The sequence below is a fragment of the Olea europaea genome, unplaced genomic scaffold (assembly GCF_002742605.1).
Source record: "Olea europaea var. sylvestris unplaced genomic scaffold, O_europaea_v1 scaffold2242, whole genome shotgun sequence".
Taxonomy (NCBI): Eukaryota; Viridiplantae; Streptophyta; class Magnoliopsida; order Lamiales; family Oleaceae; genus Olea; species Olea europaea.
This window is the reverse complement of record NW_019240464.1, coordinates 54788-76694: the sequence shown is the minus strand read 5'-3', so window position 1 is coordinate 76694 and position 21907 is coordinate 54788. Positions and strand designations below refer to the sequence as shown.

At 36.6% G+C, this 21907-nt stretch overlaps 4 protein-coding genes across 5 annotated transcripts; 3 read left to right on the top strand and 1 right to left on the bottom strand.

The window, feature by feature from the left end:
• Positions 1 to 171: 171 nt before the first annotated feature.
• Positions 172 to 3496, top strand: LOC111381038 (GDSL esterase/lipase EXL3-like). 2 transcript variants are annotated; one of them, XM_023004735.1, is made up of 5 exons: positions 172 to 913; positions 1246 to 1376; positions 1474 to 1707; positions 1996 to 2296; positions 2925 to 3496. In XM_023004735.1, exons 1-5 carry the CDS (start codon positions 640 to 642, stop codon positions 3122 to 3124), a joined length of 1140 nt encoding a protein of 379 aa, XP_022860503.1. In that variant the 5' UTR covers positions 172 to 639; the 3' UTR covers positions 3125 to 3496. The 2 variants fall into 2 exon arrangements, with proteins under 2 accessions (XP_022860503.1, XP_022860504.1); XM_023004736.1 differs by having other exon boundaries at positions 178 to 913; positions 2041 to 2296.
• Positions 3497 to 4127: 631 nt separating this feature from the next.
• LOC111381040 (GDSL esterase/lipase EXL3-like) lies at positions 4128 to 6579 on the top strand. The gene is made up of 4 exons (XM_023004738.1): positions 4128 to 4336; positions 5052 to 5176; positions 5273 to 5478; positions 6094 to 6579. Exons 1-3 carry the CDS (start codon positions 4312 to 4314, stop codon positions 5474 to 5476), a joined length of 354 nt encoding a protein of 117 aa, XP_022860506.1. The 5' UTR covers positions 4128 to 4311; the 3' UTR covers positions 5477 to 5478; positions 6094 to 6579.
• A 1080-nt stretch (positions 6580 to 7659) lies between these two features.
• On the top strand, positions 7660 to 10357 carry LOC111381039 (GDSL esterase/lipase EXL1-like). Its single transcript, XM_023004737.1, has 5 exons — positions 7660 to 8097; positions 8531 to 8661; positions 8757 to 8990; positions 9094 to 9349; positions 9934 to 10357. The coding sequence occupies exons 1-5, from the start codon at positions 7824 to 7826 to the stop codon at positions 10131 to 10133; spliced, it is 1095 nt and encodes a 364-aa protein (XP_022860505.1). The 5' UTR covers positions 7660 to 7823; the 3' UTR covers positions 10134 to 10357.
• Positions 10358 to 19591: 9234 nt separating this feature from the next.
• On the bottom strand, positions 19592 to 20509 carry LOC111381043. The gene is made up of 3 exons (XM_023004740.1): positions 20059 to 20509; positions 19820 to 19962; positions 19592 to 19687 (listed from the first exon to the last, which is right to left on the bottom strand). Exons 1-3 carry the CDS (start codon positions 20507 to 20509, stop codon positions 19592 to 19594), a joined length of 690 nt encoding a protein of 229 aa, XP_022860508.1.
• Between the last annotated feature and the right edge of the window lie 1398 nt (positions 20510 to 21907).

The following is a 21907-nucleotide window of genomic DNA, read 5'->3' as shown; positions in this document are numbered from 1 at the left end:
GTGAATAGACGTGTTGAAAATTTTAAAGACAATTTTATTTCAAGCAGAAAATATGTTAAAAGGCTTATTTATACTATTTAAAGTTTTCTAGATTTAGACACGAGAGTAGGTTTGCACATCATTAATGAGCTTGGTATTAATTTCACAGTATGGCATTCTGTTGGCTCAGAATGAAAGGCGCAATTTGCTCTGGGAAACAATGCCCATTCCTGATTACCTCTTTACCTAACATATCATGTGATCTAAATAGAACCCAGAAAATTTGACTTTTATACCAACAGTAGAAGCATTTTTGAGGTCTAAAGGTTGAAGAGAAGATGCCAACACAAGCATGATTTACGCATCCGACACTATATAGTAGAAGTCCAACACGACTAACACGCTCTTGAAAAAGGAAAATGCGAATAACTTCCATTAATGCAAAAAATCAAACAGGGTAACCGTCATTGATGAGAGAATAGAATAGAACATGTGAGGTAGTTCAACCCATATTTACATTGGAAATAACAAATCAAGTTCTTGATGAAAATCCACCAAAAAAACTATAAAATAGTAGTAGGAAAAAAAAAATGCTGAAACAGCAGGTGCATTAAAGCTGGTTTCTTGGTGAAGGGCTCTGCAGGGTATTGTTGAATAGCAATGCAGTTCTTCGGCTTAGAACTATTTCCCTTTTTGGTATTGTTAGGTGTTTCTCTTTCGTTTCTTGTTTGTATTGGTGAATCAGCGATAGAATTACCAGAAAACGACACAATTCCAGCAGTTTTTGTATTTGGGGATTCCATAGTTGATACTGGTAACAACAACAACCTCAATACAATATTCAAAGTCAATTATCCTCCGTATGGCCAAGATTTTATGGGAGGAAAGCCGACCGGAAGATTTTCCAATGGGAAAGTCCCCTCTGACATAATTGGTAATAATCATATTTCCCTCTCAAGGGCCTAACTCTAGTATATCTTGTAATGAACTGAAGGGAGTCAAGAAAACAGATACATGTTCCCAACCCAAAAATTACTGAAACAAGGCTTATTTTGTTTTTATCGTTGTTGCACGTGGCAAAATATGCTTCCCTTTTGGATTTGTTGTCAGAGAGGAGGGAGCGAATCCTCAACATCGTGGCCCGTAGCCACGTACTCTAATCCTCTGAAACCCCACCCAAGGCCATGTGTTAGCGTTTGCGCGCCACTATTTTGAGTAATTTCTCCTCGATGCTAAACTAAATTTCATTTAACGTCTTTATTTCAGCTGAAGAATTGGGAATTAAACCTCTTCTGCCTGCATACCTTGATCCATCACTGCAAGCTCAAGATCTCGTAACTGGTGTAAACTTTGCCTCTGGAGGCGCAGGATATGATCCTCTAACATCTGATCTTGCGGTACCTTTCTCACTTTATTCTTTGTAACCCGTTTTAATTATTGTTTATTCATTTTCCCGAACTTATGCTAATTTGTTAATCTTCTGGTGAAACGCAGTCTGTCTTGTCGTTGTCTGATCAGTTAGAAATGTTCAGAGAGTATATAATGAAACTTAAGGGGATTGTTGGAGAAGAACGCACATCCCAAATCTTAAGAAATAGTTTAGTTACAGTTGTTACCGGCAGCAATGATGTTACCAATACATATTTTGGTTCACCTCTGCGAAAATCCATTTATGATGTTCCTTCGTATGCTGATCTAATGGTCAGTTCTGCTTCCAGCTTTGTGCAGGTAAAATCTGGTGTCATTACACCTTCATGGCATGTTTAGTATGCAATACTCGACTAAACTGAACACTAAAGTGAATAAGATTTTAGTTTTTAGTTTTTTTCCCTCTCAAGTGCGGTCCATTATTTCTGTTACACGTTATCAAGCATGTCACAATGTGTTAAGCTCAAAAGTGCAGAAAACCAACACTTGTACATTTTTATTACATCATTTACAAGAGAATCTCCAGGAATTAGAACTTAGCACATAATAAGATTAATATTTTTACATATCAGAACTATTTCTATGCAGTACTCGAAGGGAAACATTAATTTGATTTCGTGCATTACATTTAAGGACTTGTATGGACTGGGCTTGCGTAGAATTGGTGTTTTCGGATTACCACCAATTGGATGTTTGCCATCACAAAGAACTTTGAAAGGAGGAGTGACAAGGAAATGTGTGGATTCTTATAATCAAATGTGTCAGTTATTCAACAAGAAGTTATCAAACGAGCTGAACTTGATTAGTAGCAGACTCCCTGAAGCACGGATGATCTACCTAGACATCTACAATCTTCCACTTGATGTCATCCACAACCCAGAAAAATATGGTAAAGCATCTATCTTTTTTCTTCAAAAAATATTTTTAAAAGCATGATTTTGATTGTTGGTTACCAATTACCATAGACTTTGGTGGTGTTGAGGTCTGTAGAAAAATAATGCAGTAAAAAAACGACGATTCGATATCGCAAGTCAAGACATTATGTTTTATCAAAGATACAAGAGGATAGTAATTAACAAGAACAGCACTCTATTTAAGAAGAGATTTCACCTGTATATTGTACCGAATTGTGGGTAAGGCCAACAGCTTTTCAATAATTTTAGACAATTTCTTAACTTTGTCCAAGTATTTTTTGCCACTAGCTTTCTTTCAATAAAAACATTTCTCTTTAGACAAATTTCTTTACAAGGTCTTTTTCATTAGCCTGACTTCAAAACTTTTCATTTAAAAAGAGTTATCTTCGTCTCATTTACCTTTATTAAAAAGGATATTTCTCCCTCTGTTCCCCCTTTCTCCACTCAATTTCACCTGTCTCACCTTTCCCCACTCCCTTCCTACATGAAGTCTAAAATGATGCTCATTTCTTATTAAGCACTACAACTTTTCATACATCATTGCATTCTTGATCAATGCATCTTCTTCCATTAGAAAATTTTAAATTGAATTTACCTTGACAGGATTTGGAATTTCGAATATCGGCTGCTGTGGTACAGGAACAATTGAAGTAGCATTTCTCTGTAAATGTACATGTTCAAATGTATCTGAGTATGTTTTTTGGGACAGTTTTCATCTCACAGAAAAAGCATACAGGCTTCTTGTTCATCAGATCCTCGAGCAACACATGAAGGATTTCATCTGTGAAAAGCCATTCTGCTGATTTCAGTGACTATCAACATTATTTACCCTTCCACTTGAAGTACAGCTGCCAACATTATTATTTGCCAACAACCTTACTATTGTTTTAATTTACTCATAACTATTATAGGAACAGGTATTCAAGATTTTCATTTAACGTTGTTGGCGTGATTGGCAATAGGATTGAAGAATGCCATTGCCATCGATTATTACCTACCAAACATGCAATGTGTTTTTATCATTTTGAAAGAGTACAAAATTCTTTCGATTTGTTTGGTCAGTACTATACATTTACTTGGTAGATTATGTACTAAGAAGTTGAATTTGCGTAATTTAGAGATATTGTATCTCGTGGCAAATGCAAGAATGGACAGGTCTTCATTGTTCATCACAAGTGTTGGCCTATTCTATTGTTACGTGATTCTTGTTCAACCACCTCGGATTTGTTTGGTAATTGAATATGAAAGACAAAAAAACATCTGAAAATGATATGGGATTTAACATAAGTGAGAATAATAAAGACGCAAACCAAACACGACGAACCATTTTGCTAAACAAGATGAGTGGATTCTTATTTCATTTTTTTTTACTCTTTCTTAAGAACACGAAATTAGTTATCGAGTCACTCTCATTGTGACTAAAGCCTGAAAAAAGTATTAGAGTATTTACAACACTAATTAGAGTTTTTTTTTAACTAATTTAGTAACTTAGAAATCTTTTATACAATACCACTGCTACCCTATTACCACGCTGCTCATTCTAATAGCCTAACATATTATTTCATCAAAATAGCAACACGAATATGACTCGTTATATACTTTTATAACAAGAAATGAAGTAATTTTGAGGTCTAAATGTTTCTTATCAATGTAACACATTTAACTGGCAGAAATTTTGAAGTGAAATTCTTTAGAGGTTGAAAGAAGATGTCAACACAAACATAATACACGCACCCAACAGTAGAAAACGCGAGTCCAACATGACTTACATACACTTATTAGGGAAAAAAGGAGACCACTAGACGATCCATAATTATACTTCTACTTTTTTGTCAAGTACGAGAAACTGAAGAACATGGATCAAGTGTGGTTGGTCCCATATCTTATCTACATTGGAAATAATAAATTCAATATGAAAATGCAACAAAATAAGTAAAATAAAAGAGGAAATAAATCAAAAAATGCTGCATAAAGATTCAACTTAGCCTCCATGTATCTTGATGAAGGCTCTGCAGGTTAGTGTTCAATAACGATGCAGTTCTTCTGCTTGAAACTGTTTCCCCTTTTAGTATTGTCAAGCGTTTCTCTTTCATTTCTTGTTTGTATTAGTGAAACTGTAATAGAATTACCAAAAAAAAAACACACACACACACACAATTCCAGCACTTTTTGTATTTGGAGATTCCATAGTTAATACTGGTAACAACAACTGTATCAACACAATAGCTAAAGTCAATTATGGACAAGATTTTATGGGAGGAAAGCCAACAGGAAGATTTTCCAATTGAAAAGTTCCCTCTGACTTAATTGGTAGTATGCATCGTTCTCTCTCGCGATCTAGTTGCTTTAAATCTTTCAGTATATCTAGCAATTACCTAAATGGAGTCAAGAAAAAGATATTCATGTTCGTAAGACCAAATTTATTGAAACAAGGCTTAATTTTGTGTCTGAGCATGATTTTCCTACCTCCAGAGCGAAAGGTATTCCTTTTGAGCTAGTTGTGGGTGAGAAGGGATTCAAATCCTTGACATCGTGCTTCATAGCCACGTACTCTAATCTTCTGAGCTACTGAACCCAACCTGTCTCCAATGCATCTGTTCAAATCGAAGTACTGTAAGAAAAAGGAACCTTTCATTCCCCAGCCATGCGTGCATCTGTGCATGCCTCTGTTTGGAGTCATTTCTCCTCGATGCTGAACTAAATTTATTATTGTCTTTATTTCGGCTGAAGAAATGGGAATTAAAGATCTTTTGCCCGCATACCTCAATCCATCTCTGCAAACTCAAGATCTCGTAACAGGCGTAAATTTTGCATCTGGGGGAGCAAGATATGATCCTCTAAAGTCTGATATTGCAGTATACATCTGACATTATTTTTTGAAATCTGTTTCAATTTTTACTTATTCATTGTTCCAAACTTATGCTGTTTTGTTAACTTCATGTGAAATGCAGTTGGTCTTTTCGTTATCAGATCAGTTAACAATGTTCAAGGAGTATATAATGAAGCTTAAGGAGGTTGTTGGAGAAGAACGAATTTCCAAAATCCTAAGAGAAAGTCTAGTTATAGTGGCTACGGGAGAAATGATATTATCAATACATATTTTAGCACTCCTCTGTGAAAATTCGTTTACGACATTCCTTCATATGCTGATCTAATGGTCAGTTCTGCTTCCAGCTTTAACCTGCAATGCATGTTTGCTAGTTGGTAAACAGTATAGGATAAGATTATAATACTAATTTGCTTTTTGTGCATTACGTTCAAAGGACTTGTACAAATTGACATAGAATTGGTGTTTCCGGTTTACCACTTGGATGTGTTCCATCACAGAGAACTTTGAAAGGAGGAGAAATAAGAAAATGTGTAGATTCTTATAATCAAGTATCACAGTTATTCAACAAGAAGCTATCAGATGAGTTGAACTTGGTTAACAGAAAGGAATGATAATTAGAAGAAAAACAATATATTCAAGGAAAATTTTGCTACTAGCATTCTTGCAATAATAATAGCTTCTCTTTAGTACAAGCCTGACTATGAAACTTCAAGTTCAAAAAGCCTTCTCTTCGTCTCAATTGTCTAGTTTACCTTGATTAAGAAGGGTAGTTCTCCCTCTACCCTTTCTCCACCCCATTTTTCCTCGTCTCCCCTCTCCCGCCCAATAAAGTCTGACATAATACTCATATCATATTAAGCTCATCATCTTTTCATATAATTAAATTCTTAAGAAATGGATATTCAGCCATTCTAAATGTTTAAACTGAATTTACAATGACAGGATTTGGAATTTCGAATATCGGGTGCTGTGGCATAGGAACAATAGAAGTAGCATTTCTCTGTTAATGTACATGTTCAAATGTATCTGAGTATGTTTTCTGGGACAGTTTTCATCTCACAGAAAAAGCGTACAGGCCTTCTTGTTCTTCAGATCCTCGAGCAATACATGAAGGATTTCATCTGTGTAAAGCCATTCTGCTGATTTCAGTAACTATCAGCATTATTTGCCCTTCTTCTTGAAGTACAGCTGCCAAGTATTACCAGCCAAACATGCACAATATGTTTTCATCATTTGAAAGAGTAACAAAATTCTTAAATGTTTGGTCAGTACTGTTCATGTACTTGGACGATTATGTATAAGTTGCTAAGAAGTTGAATTTGTGTAATTTAGAGATAATGTATCTCGTGGCAAATGCAAGAATGAACAGATCTTCATTGTTCATCACAATTGTTGGCCTAATGAACAGATATTCATTGTTCGTCACAATTGTTGGCCTATTCCATTGTTATGTGATTCTTATTTAACCACCTCATCTTTGTTTGGTAATTGAATATGAAAGACAAAAAAGATAGGAAAATGATATGGGAGTTAACATAAGTGAGAATAATACAGATGCAAACCGAACATAACGAACCATTTCGCTAAACAAGATGAGTGGATTTATTATCATTTTTTTCTTTTTTCTTAAGAACACAAGATTAGTTAACAAGAATATTAGATTTATATGGTGAAGAATAGTCAGCTTGCTACATTTATTTATTTATTTTTTTTATTTTTTATTTTTTTTAAATGACGGGGGAATCCGTAGCCGCTACCCTTTGGGTGCGCACTAGGTAAATCCTCGCGCTGATGCAATAGCCTACAAATCACGTCAGTCAGGTACACCGCACTAAATAAACCCCGTGCGATAGGCTCGACCGAGAAAGTGTTGGTAGGAGGAATCGAACTCGTGACTAAAGGTCTCCACACTCACCTACTCCACCGACTCGGCCACCCGATGAGGGGCTAGTAAGCTTGCTAGTTTTTATCTTATATTGAGACATCAAACGAAGAAAATTTCTATTTCACACTCATTGAAGATTTTATCTTCCATTAAAGTAGCGGGACAACTCGACCAAATTTGAAGAGTTGGGGTGTAACCACCTTTCCAAATGGTAGCTTCATTAAGAGTATTGTTTGGTTTGCATAGTGGCTGTAAGAATTGTTGACATCTGGCCTATTAGGTCATTATGAATATGAAAGTATACAGAGAAACAACCTAGACAAGGGATGAAGAGTCACACGCATTGCAACTAAAGCCTGGAAAAGGTATTAGAGTATTTACAGCACTAATTAGAGTTTTCCATAGATATATAAATCCCCGATTCTATGGAAATCAAAAAATTTTCAACCACTCATTTAAAAAAAAAAAAAATACTATTCATCTCATTATAATGCCAAATAATGGAGCTTAAACACACCCTAAATCTATGCGAATTTTAATGAAAAACTCTAACTAGTGCTATAAATACTCTAATAAAAGGAAGATTGAGAAATTATGGGGAAAAGGTATTTTTATCCAACCTTTTCAAATATTTGCTAATTTCCCCCAATTTAATAAATTCGAGATGAAAATGCAACGAAATAAGTAAAATAAAAATGGAAATAAAGCCGAAAAAATGGTGTATAAAGATACAACTTAGCCTCCATGTATCCTGGTGACGGGCTCTGCAGGTTAGTGTCCAGTAACAATGCAGTTCTTCTGCTTGAAACTGTTTCCCCTTTTAATATTGTCAAGCGTTTCTCTTTCATTTCTTGTTTGTATCAGTGAATCTGTAATAGAATTACCAAAAAACAACACAATTCCAGCACTTTTTGTATTTGGAGATTCCATTGTTGATACTGGCAACAACAACTGCATTAACACAATAGCTAAAGTCAATTATCCTCCATATGGACAAGATTTTATGGGAGGAAAGCCAACAGGAAGATTTTCCAATGGAAAAGTCCCTCTTGACTTAATTGGTAATGTGCATCGTTCTCTCTCACATTCTAGTTGCTTCAAATCTTCCGGTATATCTAGCAATTACCTAAATGGAGTCAAGAAAAACAGATTCATGTCCCTAACACCAAATTTATTGAAACAAGGCTTAATTTTGTGTGTAAGCATGATTTTCCTAGTAAGCATGATTTTCCTATCTCCAGAGGGAAAGGTAGTCCCTTTTGAGCTAGTTGTGGGTGTGGAGGGATTCAAATCCTTGACTTTGTGGTTCATAGCCACATACTCTAATCTTCTGAGCTACAGGCCCCAACCAGTCTCCATTGTATCTATTCAAATCGAAGTACTGTAAGAAAAAGGAACCTTTCATTCCCCAGCCATGCGTGCATCTGTGCATGCCTCTGTTTGGAGTCATTTCTCCTTGATGCGAAACTAAATTTATTATTGTCTTTATTTCAGCTGAAGAATTGGGAATTAAAGCTCTTTTGCCTGCATACCTCGATCCATCTCTACAAACTCAGGATCTCTTAACAGGCGTAAATTTTGCATCCGGAGGCGCAGGATACGATCCTCTAACATCTGATGTGGCAGTATAAATCTTACATTATTTTTTGAAATCTATTTCAATTTTTACTAATCATTGTTCCAAACTTTTGCTATATTGTTAACTTCTGGTGAAATGCAGTTGGTGTTTTCGTTATCAGATCAGTTAGCAATGTTCAAAGAGTATATAATGAAGCTTAAAAGGGCAGTTGGAGAAGAACAAACGTCCAAAATCCTAAGAGAAAGTCTAGTTATACTGGCTGTGGGCAGCAATGACATTACCAATACATATTTTAGCACTCCTCTGCGAAAATTCGTTTATGATATTCCTTCATATGCCGATCTAATGGTCAGTTATGCTTCCAGCTTTGTACAGGTAAAATCTGGCGGCTTTAAATCTGCAATCCATGTTTGCTAGTTGGTAAACCGTATAGATAATATTATAATACTAATTTGCTTTTTGTGCATTATGTTCAAAGGACTTGTACAAACTGGGGTCACATAGAATTGGTGTTCTTGGTTTACCACCACTTGGATGTGTGCCATCACAGAGAACTTTGAAAGGAGGAGTGTCAAGAAAATGTGTAGACTCTTATAATCAAGTGTCACAATTATTCAACAAGAAGCTATCAGACGAGTTGAACTTGGTTAACAGAAAAATCCCAGAAGCACGGATTAACTACCTCGATATGTACTATCTTCTACTTGATCTCATCCACCACCCGGAAAAATATGGTATACCATCCAACTTTTTCCTTCAAGAAATTTTTAGCATATAATCTTGATTGATTTGCCGTAAAATAATGCAAAAATGTTGATTAGATCACACGAATCAAGACGTTAACTTTATGGAAGATCTGAAGGGATGGTAATTAAGAAGAAAAACAATATATTCAAGCAAAGATTTTTCCTCTACATCATATTGAATCATGAATAAAGCCAACAGCTCTTCAGTAATAAGGCTACTTGCCAACTTATTGACTTTGTCGAATATTAAGTATTTTTTTGCTGCTAGCAATCTTGCGATAATGATAGCTTCTCTTTAATACTAGCCTGACTATGAAACTTTTCGTGTAAAAAAACCTTCTCTTCATTTCAATTGTCTAGTTTACCTTTATTAAGAAGAATATTTCTCCCAATACCCTTACTCCCCCCCCCCCCCCCCACCCCCCAATTTTTCCTCGTCTCCTCTCTCCCTACCACATAAAGTCTGACATAATACTAGATATTTTTAAGCACATCGTCTTTTCTTATATTTACATTCTTAAGAAATGGATGTTCTGCTATTCTAAATGTTTAAACTGAATTTACAATGACAGGATTTGGAATTTCGAATATCGGGTGCTGTGGCACAGGAACGATAGAAGTAGCATTTCTCTGTAAATATACGTGTTCAAATGTATCTGAGTATGTTTTCTGGGACAGTTTTCATCTCACAGAAAAAGCATACAGGCTTCTTGTCCGTCAGATCCTGAAGCAATATATGAAAGATTTCATCTGTGAAAAGCCATTCTGCTGATTTCATTGACAAAGAACATAATTTGCCATTCCACCACTTGAAGTACAGATGCCAGCATTATTCTTCGTCTTGCTGTAAATGACACTACTCATCCTAATAAAATTTAAGTTTTAAGTTATGAATAAGTTGCTAAGAAGTTGAATATGTGTAATGTAGAAATTATAATATGTCATGGCAAGAGCAAGAATGAATTAATCTTCATGATCATGCTAAGTGTTGGCTTATTGTTGCGTGATTCTTGTTCAACCACCTCATATTTGTTTGGTAATTGAATTTGAAAGACAAAAAAGAGATAAACTGATATGGTATTTAACATGAGAATAATACAAATAAAAACCAAACAGGATGAGCCATTTCGCTAAACAAGAAGAGTGGATTTTCAATTCATAGTTTTTTTCTTCTTTTTTCTTAAGAACATATGATTACTTAATGAGAATATTAGTTGGCTAAGGAGAAGAATAGTGTTCTATTTAGTTTTTAAATTTTGTTCTGACCGCAAATGAATAATATGTCTATTTCACACTCACTGAAAAGAGCATCTTCTATTGAAGCAGAGAGAAAACTCTGACCAAATTTAATAGTCACTCCCCCTGTGCCTAAAGCCACGAAGAATGAGAAATTATGAGAAAAAGGGATTTTTATCCAACGTCTTCATGGTTAACTGTTCACGAAATTATTCTTTCGATTTAAATAATTGCAAGTGTACAGTTCGTTAACAAATAATAAAGTAGATTCTAGAGTTCGAATATCGTCCCACAGATGTTGAGTAGCCTAATTTTATTTAATTTGGCCTTAACCGAAACTAAATTATCACGAGTGGTTTTATAACTTAATTACTCCCTGAACTAAGCTAATTATACATGTAATGAACAAAATGCAATGTGATGTTTAAATGAGCTAGAATACTATTTAATGTTGAGAATGCAATCTAATTTATTCAGTGATTGTATAACGCACTAGGATCACAAATTTCCAAATAATATTCAATTTAACCCTGATTTCACAAATTGACACCACAATGAAATTTTGAAGAATCAATGCTCCTAAATCTATCCAACACTTTCTCTCGAGCAGCGTTGAAATTATTCTCATATACCATCAGCTTATATTTCTACGACCGATGTAAATGTACAAGAATGCAATGGTTTTGTGAGCACTTAGAGATTCACGCAGCGCATAACGGTATATCTCTATTCCCTATCGGACCCTACGATGATCTATACTGTGGCGAACCTATTTCCCTTCTCTCGAATGCAAGAAACAAGTCACCCAAACTCACACAATTACGAGCCCTTAATTGCGGAAGAAATTAAATGCATATAAACCATTCAAAATAATCAACCGTGGTTTAATGTTAAAAATATGAAATAAGGAATTAAAGATCACATTACAAGGTTCATCGATTTTCTAGTACATAAATTTCTAGCCTAAAATGGAGAAATTAACAAAATACATGATATTTGGAAGAAATAACATCACTGGACCAATAAATCGAGTGAAATTCCGTCGATCTCCGTGAAATCCTTCGTTGTTGTGGCTGCAAATTTACTCCAAGAGGTGTTTTTTCTTCTCAATGCATTCCCCCTTTAATTTGACGACCCTAGGGTTTTTTATCTGTGCCACGAATTGTTTCCAAAGGAATTTTAATCAAATAAGGAAATCAGATTTTTCCTGCCGAGTTGTACCCGACTACATAGCACAATTCAATGGGACTGCATAGTTCAATTGATTTTGGCCCTGAAAATTGCTGAATATAGGTATGCGACTGCATGGAGTTTTATACTATGTGACTACATAGTATTGAAAACCTCCCAAAAGTTACAATTTAGTCCCTGAACTCCAATTTCTCGTTTTTAACCTTTATTTTCATTTCTTCTTCTTCTTCCAATACTCCATGTTCTCACCAAAATGATCTTTAACTCTTTCACATCCATGTTTATGCTTTTCGGTCATCTTTTGTCTATTTGTATTTTGGTCATTGAACTTTGATTTTCTTCCATTTTGGCCTTTTTCCTCATATTTTCTATTGAATTCCATCATATCCATCAAGATAGTCATACAAAACAAGATTTAATAGAATTAGGTCATATTCCACTATATTTATTAGGAAATAGTCGTGTTTTATGGCTTGAATAAGTGTGTAAAAACACACTTATCAAACCCCCAAAACTTGAACTATTGTTTGTTCTCAAACAAAATAATGACTTAACTTTACACAAAACATGGCTTGATCACTTGCCGAGTCTCAGGATTGGAATTCAATAATTAATATAAAGAACAGTTCAATAGTGCAAGAATAAAATCAACCCTTACCTGTTAAATGCATACTCAAAGTGTGTGTGTGAACTCATTCTAACATATTAAGCTCATGATTAGTTAACCCCAACCCAAAGTAATCTGATATATCCTCACCTTGCTCGAGAGATACACACCACCAAACTTAGTCTTTTCACTCAATTATCTCGGAATGTGTTCTAAAGTTAAGAGTTTAAGTATTTACGATCCTTACCCTCTCTTAGTTTAGATAGATCTCACGATTGTAGGTTCACAGGTCAACAAGTAAAGGCTCTCCTGGTTTTGATTGCTTTGACACTTGAGATTTTAAGTTACTAGTCTCGTATTAAAGGTGTAGTTTCATTAACCAAATGTCCAAGGGCTTTCTTCATTTTTATTTATTTATTTATTTATTTATTGGTTATCTTCTCATTTGCTTTCTACATAACCCCTATAATGAGCTTTAGACCAATGACTTCCAAATCAGTTGATTTTAGGACATCAGGTTTTAGACTCTTGCAGACTTATTCACTCGAGTTATAAAGACTCGATCAGATGACTGTTTATTAACTTCTCTTCCTCTTGCTTTCTCTATGACTCCTTTAGTGAGCTTTGGGCTGGCAAATCCCAAGCCAGTTGGCCTTAGGACACCAAGTTTTAAAGAAGTACCCTTACAGACTTACTTGCTCGAGTCATAAAGGCTTGGAAAGAAGTATTATTTTTGCACAAATTAGTTTATACCCCTTTTTGTTTTTTTAGACATTCAGTTTCCAAAAACAACCCCCAACTTAAGACTTTCACCTAATTTTCACCTTATTAGTTTAGGCAATCCACACAATATAATTTCTTGTATGGAGCCTCTACATATCTCTAAGTTTCCCTATAATTGATCAACCATCTCTAAACATTCCTGAAATGGTTTATTGGTCAACACAATAGAGGTTTTTCTCGATTTCTCCTACTTCATTCAAGAACCCAATCACTTACCTAACATGTAAAGCATGAGCGTGTGCATAAGGATTGTCAAGTACCACGTCAACAAATTCTGGTTAATCAATTTCTGCACCATATCATAGTTCTTAATATCTATTCCAATAATCTCATCATAGTCAGCAAGGCTATCAAGTCTACACAAGTACATAAAAAAAGAAATACAGTAAAATGAAGAACATATGCGGATTTTTTTTAACACTCAACAAGCACACAAAATGCAACAATTAAGTAAATGTATTGATGAAATATGAATAATACAAGAAAAACGGATGCCAAAATCGAGATGCCACATTTATATCAAATTATGTCACCTCCCCCAAACTTATGCATTTTATTGTCCTCAATGTGAAAAGTAGAAGGTTAAGATGCATGATAAAGAACAAGTACAAAGTAAAAGCACAAAACAGGGTATACGAGACTCCCTGATCAATATGGAGGTGATGGTGGAAAGCTGGGATTTGCTGTGCCATCTCTTGTTGGTGGAGGAGATCGTGAGATGGCACAGCAAATCGTCCCAAAAGCTATTGCATCATCCCAGACTGTTGAGCCAGCTCTATCTGGATGACTCTTATCATATTACTTTGTTCCCTAACCTCGACTTGCTATTACCTGCGGCACTTGTTCTCCAACTTTTCTTGATACTTTTCCCTAGTTCAGTCCTAAGCCTCCAGTGCAGTGCGCTTGATGAAAGGGCTAGTTTTATTGGGTGCTTCTTCTAATGGGATGGTGACACCAGCAACCCTGCAATCCCCGCTAATTAGGCTCAGGAATATCAGTGTCACCCCGTGTTCCAATTGTGTGTATTTGATTATAGATGTAAGTGGTCAGATCGATTTTATTTCCCCAAACCGGATGATATATGAACCCTGACTTCAGATTAGTAAATGTTGACCTATGTGAGACTGGTTCAATATTGTGACATATGAATAGCCACATGATTGCTATAGATGGCGTAAGCTCGATCTGGTGCCAATCTGTTGTTGGGAGGGGCCATGCATTTTCTCGTCCCAAGAGTACTTCGGCTACCTCATCCCAATTGAAATTACTTGAGATGGGGACCACACTGTTCCAACTCAGCTGATAATAGTCATGGACGACCTCTGGAGAGAACACGATCCATTTATCCCTAACCTACGTCTGATGCAAATGTTCCATCCCAGGAGTATTGATCTCGGTGTTGAAGTTTGCATAGAACTCCTTGACTAAATTTTCATAGACTGGGTGAGGTCGTTCCCCCACTTTCTCCCATCCAAAAATTTGGACCAAATTGACTATTTCAAAATCGGGAAAGTCATCCAGCTTATCGAGCCTTTCTGGAAGTGTTGCCTAATGATTAACAATGTTCGAGAAGCGAGTTGCAGTCTCGAGGGCGAGAAATCTCCTTACGCCCCCTTCGGGCTCTCTGGTGTGTGTGGTGCCCAACAAGGATCCCACTTTTCCCTTTTCCTTGGATGATCTTTTTGGCGTCAACCTACAAAGGTATATAGAAGCGTATTAGACCACCAAGTACAAATGAATAGTGAAGAGAAATGAAGGAATATATAAAACACAACCTCCCCAAACTTACTTCAAGGTGCACGTGTACAAAGTTGGTGTGCAAAATGCATCATATATGTCCCAAAATAGAGTTTGTGTCACGAAAATGTCAAACACCAACAACGCTTAGCTCAAACGTGCAATTTGTTCAATTAAGATCCATGGCCGACCTAAGACTTTCACCCCTCGGCATTGTCGAGAAATATCGAATTTTTTTCAAGCGATCTCTAGGCATATGAAAGTATTTAATTTACTCTATCACATATTCAAATCTCGGGTCATTTGGATGTCGTTTGGGTTGTCAACTTATAGCGCCAAGTAGGTGACATAAGGTGTCGTGATTTGGTCATGCTATGCCCACGTGTGTGCATTTCGGGGTTTTGTGCTTTTCGACCTAATTTTCCTAGAAATCTATCATAACATTCAATACTATATCAATGACATAATACCACCATTGCAACCTTCACAAAATTTCACAAAACCCGTCACTTAGGACCTATATCAAACACCTTGTGTTCATAATTGGAATTCTTAACTTTGGCAACTGATAATTTATATTCTAGCTCCCTTTTTTACACAAAACAATCACAATCACAATCACAACAACAATACCCAATCTCCATCAAATACCCAAAAATAAAACAAAATATCCCTAATTTCGAAATTGATAGATTAGAAAACTTACCTTGCAAAGTTGTAGAGATTTGGAATAATGAATAATACCACCAAGTGAATGCAAGATGATATTGTGATGTGAGTTATGAATTTGTGGTCTTTGTGATGAGTTGTGGGTATGGTCTTGGAGGCCGTGAGTTGAGAGGTTTGGAAGGAAGATAGCTGTGTATAGTTTGTGGGTTGTGTTTCATGTTTTTTTTTAAACTATTTTTTTTTTCTTTTACTCTATGCGACCGCATAGAGTAGAGGCATGCGGTCGCATGGAGTACTTGGTCAGGGCTTTAGGCCCTGAACCAAGGTATGCGACTATAATGCACCGTGGCCTATACGGTCGCATAGATCACGTGCATTGGCACCTCTTTTTTGGATAGAACTTTGTGCCCCCATATTGAAATTGCTATGATGAGTGTGTGCACGTGAAAGTTAGTAAAAACTTTTTTCCCGTTTTCCAAAATATCTTGAAACTCGATTTTCAAATTAAGACTCGACTAGGCCCTACAACATCCCTAAAATTGTAAAAACATACCTTAGACCATATGTGTTGCGTGTGGGCTGTGAATTAGTTACAAAATCGAATTTATAATTGAATTCACACCTTGATCCCGAAAAATTTTAAAAACCCTAATTTGGCCTTGAAATGTGTGAAACTCCTACCCAACCGCCAAAACACAAAATTGAACCTGACTTGCGCTCAATGCATTGAGACGTGTGGAGCATGCTTTCACTCTATGTGACCTATATGGACGACCAATGATCTATAATTACAAACATGCTAAAACATGAAAATTTCCTAATCTAATGCGAAAAAAAAATACAAACAAACAAACAAATTAAACTAAAAGGATACAATGATTTGCCTTCCATTCAACGCTAGTTTATAGTCGATAACTCGACTTTTCCATGTCTGCTTCACTTTGGTGTCTCTAGCTGAATGGTGGACTTTTGCTTGGAGAAGCCGTCACTCCACTAATGCTTTAACCTTTGCCCATTAACTATGAAGGTACCCTTGGTTTCATGGCTGACCTCTGTAGCTCCATATGGTGAGACTCTTGTGATAGTGTAAGGGCCCGACCACCTTGATCTCAGTTTTCTCGGGAAGATCTTGAGTCTCGAGTTGTATAAAAGAACTTTCTGCCCCACCTCAAAATTTTTTACTCTGAATGTGCAGATCATGCCACTTTTTGGTATGTTCCTTGTAAAGCCTTGAGTTTTTCAAATTCTTTCATCTTGAATTCATCTAACTAATTGAGTTGCAGCAAATGCTTTTCACCAGCGGCCTTCAAATCCATGTTCAACCGTTTCATAACCCAGTATGCATGATGTTCCAACTTAAGGTAGGTAGCACCCTTTTCCAAAAACTAAGTGGTATGGAGCCAATTGACATCTTGAATGGTGTTCTGTAGGCCCACAGTGCATCATCTAAATTCTTAGACCAATCTTTCTGAGATGAACTCACTGTGACCTCAAGTATTCTCTTCAATTGCCTATGGGGTCTCTACCCGGTGTTTAATGCCATATTTACTCAACAACTATTCAAACGACACTTACAAAAGTGCTTGCCCCCCTCACTGATTATAGCTCTTGGTGTGTCATAGCGGGTGAAAATACTTTTTCAAGAATCCAATCACCATTTTAGCATCATTAGTAGGCAATGCCATTGCTACCACACACTTAGATACGTAATCAACGGCTACTAAGATATATTGATTTGAGTACGATGAGAAAAAATGTCTCATAAAGTCAATCCCCCAGACGTCAAATATCTCCACTTCCAAGATGCTGTTTAATGACATTTCATTCCTCCTCGAGATATTTTCAGTACATTGACATCTATCACATCTCTTGACAAACTCAAAGGCATCCCTGAACAGTGTAGGCGAGTAGAACCCCGATTGAAGAATCTTCGCAGCGCTCTTTAAAGCTCCAAAGTGTCTCGCATAAGCAGATGAATGGCAGTGTTCTAGAATTTTGGGCACTTCTTCTTTAGGCACACATCTCCTTATAATTTGATCAACCCATCGCCTATGAAAAATAGGATCTTCCTAAAAATATACTTCAATTCAGCAAATTTTTTTTTCTCTGATGGATTGAGTAGTCCGGTGGTGGAATGGACTTGGCCAAGTAGTTAACAATATCGGTATACCAATGTGCTTCTTCCACATTGAACATCTACTCGTCTAGGAAAATTTCATTGATATCCACTGATTTTCCTGTCTCTTCATGCTCTAATCGGGAAAGGGGATTTGCCAAACATTTTCACCGTCTTTTTTGTCCCTGATTTCAATGTCAAATTCTTGCAGTAGTTATATCCAGCAGATCAATCTCGGTTTAGCATCTTTCTTTGTTATCAAATATTTCAGTGCAGCATGATCTGTGTGGATAATAACTTTAGACCTTACAAAATATGACCTAAATTTGTCGAACGCATAAACCACTGCCAATAGCTCATTTTCAGTGGTTGCATAGTTGATTTGGGTATCATTCAGAGTTTTGCTCGCATAGTAGATGACATGAAAAACCTTGTTTCTTCGTTGTTCCAATACTGTACCCAAGACATGATCACTGGCATCACACATTAGTTCAAAAGGCAATTCCAAGTCTGGTGCCACAATTACTGGTGCTCAGGTGAGTTTCTCCTTCAAGATAGTGAAAGCAATCAAGTACTCTTCAATAAACTCAAACGACCCATCCTTCATCAAAAGGTTGCATAGTAGCTTAGTGATTTTCGAAAAGTCCTTGATAAATCTCCTGTAAAACCCTGCATGTCCCAAGAAATTGCGAACCCCTTTAACTGATGTTGATGGGGATAACTTTTCAATCACCTGAATTTTTACTATATCCACCTCAATTCCTTTAGCTGATACTCGATGTCCTAACACAATCCCTTTCTGCACCATAAAATAACATTTTTCCCGGTTTAAGACCAGATTTGTCTCCTTGCATCTCTGTAAAACTAGACTTAGGTGCTCCAAGCATTCATCAAATGAAGATCCAAAAATTGAAAAGTCATTCATGAATACTTCTATGAATCTCTCAACCATATCGGAGAATATCGCCATCATACAAATCTGAAATGTAGCAAGAGCGTTACAAAGACCAAAGGGCGTCCTACAGTAGGCGAAAGTGTTGTAGGGACAAGTGAAAGTGGTCTTCTCTTGGTCATCTGGCGCAACTGGTATCTGATTGTAGCTTAAGTACCCAGCCAGGAAGCAATAGTATGAATGCCCTGTCAATCTTTCCAGGATTTCATCAATAAAGGAGAGTGGGAAGTGATCATTCCTTGTAGCTGCATTGAGTTTGCGATAGTCAACACAAACTCTCCATCATGTCACTATTCTAGTTGCGATAAGTTCATTCTTCTCGTTTGGCACAACTGTGATTTCACCCTTCTTTGGTACAACCTGAACTGGGCTGATCCATGCATTATCTGATATCGGGTAGATAATTCCTGCACCTCGAAGCTTGAATACCTCTGCCCTAACCACTTCTTTTATATTTGGATTCAGTCTTCTCTGGCCCTCTATACTTGGCTTACAGTTCTCCTCCATAAGAATCTTGCGCATACACAGTAAAGGGCTGATCCCTTTAATATCTGCTATCCTCCATCCAATCGCCGTCTTATTCTCTCTAAGTACCCTAAGCAATTTTTCTTCTTCCACCTCACTGACTGTGTTTGAAAAAATGATTGGGAGTGTTCATGACTTTCCCAAATAGGCATATATAAGATGTGGTGGCAATTACTTGAGTTTCAATACAGGCAACTATTGAATAGAAGGTAGTGGCTTTGTGGTTCCTATTCCAAGTTCCTCGAAGTGCCTTTTTAATATGTATGGTGGGTTGGTCTCCAAAAACCTTGCACATGTCTCATTCTCAAGAGAATTTGACTGAGTTGATTGGAAATGTGTAATATACGCCTCATATGCATCAGATAGGTTGTGAAGAAAGAACATCTCCTGTACCACCTTATCAATAACATCAATTTAGAAATAGCTATCTAATTCTGTATGAAGTTTCATAGCCTTAGAAACATTGAATGATATCTGCTCCTCCCCCAATCTTAAAATCAACTGCCCCTTCTGAACATCAATTAAAGCTCTCCATGTTGTTAAGAACGGTTTGCCAAGTATAAATAGGATGTCTTTGTCTTCTTCCATATCCAAAATGAGGAAATTCGCAGGAAATATAAAATTTTCTATTTTGATGAGTACGTCCTCTATTATTCCTATTAGATGTGTCAATGATCTGTCAGCCAATTGCAGCGTCACTGTTGTTGCTTTTGCCTCTCTTAATCCAAGTTTCCTAAAAAGAGATAGAGACATCAAATTAATACTTGCAACAAGATCACATAAAGCTTTATTAAAGTAAACTTCACTAATAGTGCAAGGAACAATAAAACTCTTTGGATCTTTCAATTTTGATGGGAGCTTCTTCTAAATTCTGGCACTACATTTCTCAGTTAGCATGATCATCTCATGTTCTTCCGACTTGCATTTATTTGACAGGATTTCCTTTAGAAACTTTGCATAGCTGGGCATCATGAGCTTCTTGAATACTTCGAAAAATTTCGTGTACTGCTGCTCCATTTTATGCTTCTTCAACCTCTGGGGAAATAGAATTGGAGGCTCATATGGATTTACTGTAGCTGCGGTCTTATCCCATGATTTCTTTGAACTTTCCTTTGGAGTTGATTCTTTAGGTTGTTCATCCTGCTCTATCGTCTCATCTTCTATGGGAGGGGATGTTTCTTGATTTACACCTAGCCTCTTGACATGTATTTCAGGTAGTTGCACCCCACTTGGAGTTGTAATTGCCTTAGCATGCTCCTTTGGGTTGATTTTCGTATTACTTGGCAAACTACCTGGTGCTCTGCCAGTGAAAGCAACTACCATATTTTCCATTTGAGTCTCCAGATTTTTTTTGCGGTATTTTGATATTGAAGAGTGGCTTCGATTTTTTTTCATGAACTGATTAGTCTTTTCCATGAATTTTCTGAACATCTTTTCCAGTTGAGGGTTCTTCTCTTACTGTTGGAATTGACCCTGTGGCCTGTTCTGATATTATTTAATCCATGAGAAATTTGGGTATTTTTTCTAGCTTGGATTGTATGTCTCCCCATATAGATTATTTTGTTGACGTTGTCCTCATTGTGCAGTCTGCTTGCTCAATTCTTTGTACTAATATTGGAGACTCTACTGTGACATGTTTAGCTCCACATTTCCCACAATTGTCCTTCTTAGTTTGTGTGGCATGTGCTGATTATGACATATTTTCTACTTTATGAAACAACGGGTTAATCCTTGCTTATAAGGCTGAAAATGCATCTTCCTTATAAACTCCTAGTGTCTTCTTTTGTATAGCCCATTTTGATGTCCACTTAGCAGATGTAGTAGACATAGTCTCGAATAACTTGTGTACCTCATCAATGGTTTTAGTGGATAGTGACCCGTTAGATGAAGAGTCAACCATGTTTTTGAAACTCGAAAGTAGTCCCGCATAGAAGTACTGGGACTGAAGTCCCTTGCTGATCCCACGATGTGGACACTTCCGCAACATTCTTTTAAATCTATTATAGGCTTCATCAAAAGACTCACATTCACCTTGATGGAAGACGGATATGTCATGCTTGAGCTTTACAATCTTGGTGGGCGGGAAGAACTTGGTACAGAATTTCTGTGCTAAATCATTCCATGTAGTAATGCTGGTGATTGGTTGGGAGTGAGCCATTCAATTGCCTTATCCTGCAGTGTATGTGAAAACAACCTCAATTTGATTACATCGTCTGAGATACCCTAATACCTGAAGTGTTGGCATATCCCAAAGAACGGAGAGACATGCGTATGTGGGTTCTCCTCAGCTCTACCATAAAATAAGTACCCATTCTAAAACAGTTGTATCACGTTTGTTTTCAGTTGGAAGTTGGGCTGTCCAAACGGTGGGTAGACTATGCTGGATTGGCTTTGGATTATCTGAGGGGTAAGGAAATCTCCCATGAGTATATTTCCTTCGTCCACCATCCCTTCTTCATTAGTTTGAAAAATGGGATTGTTCTGCACATTAGCCATTGGTTCCTATTTTTGTTGTTGATGCGCCTCTTTGCTTTCTCGTTGCAATCGATGAAAGGTCCGCTCAATTTCCAAATTTGCTGGAATTAATTCTTCTCCAACCAATCTTGACATGCGACTCTGCGAGAAAACCAGCACTCAGAAACAAACAAATTGAATAACTAAACAAAACAAAATAAAATATCCTAAAAATTTGGAAAATAAAAACAAAAATTAAAAATTAAAGTTCAAATT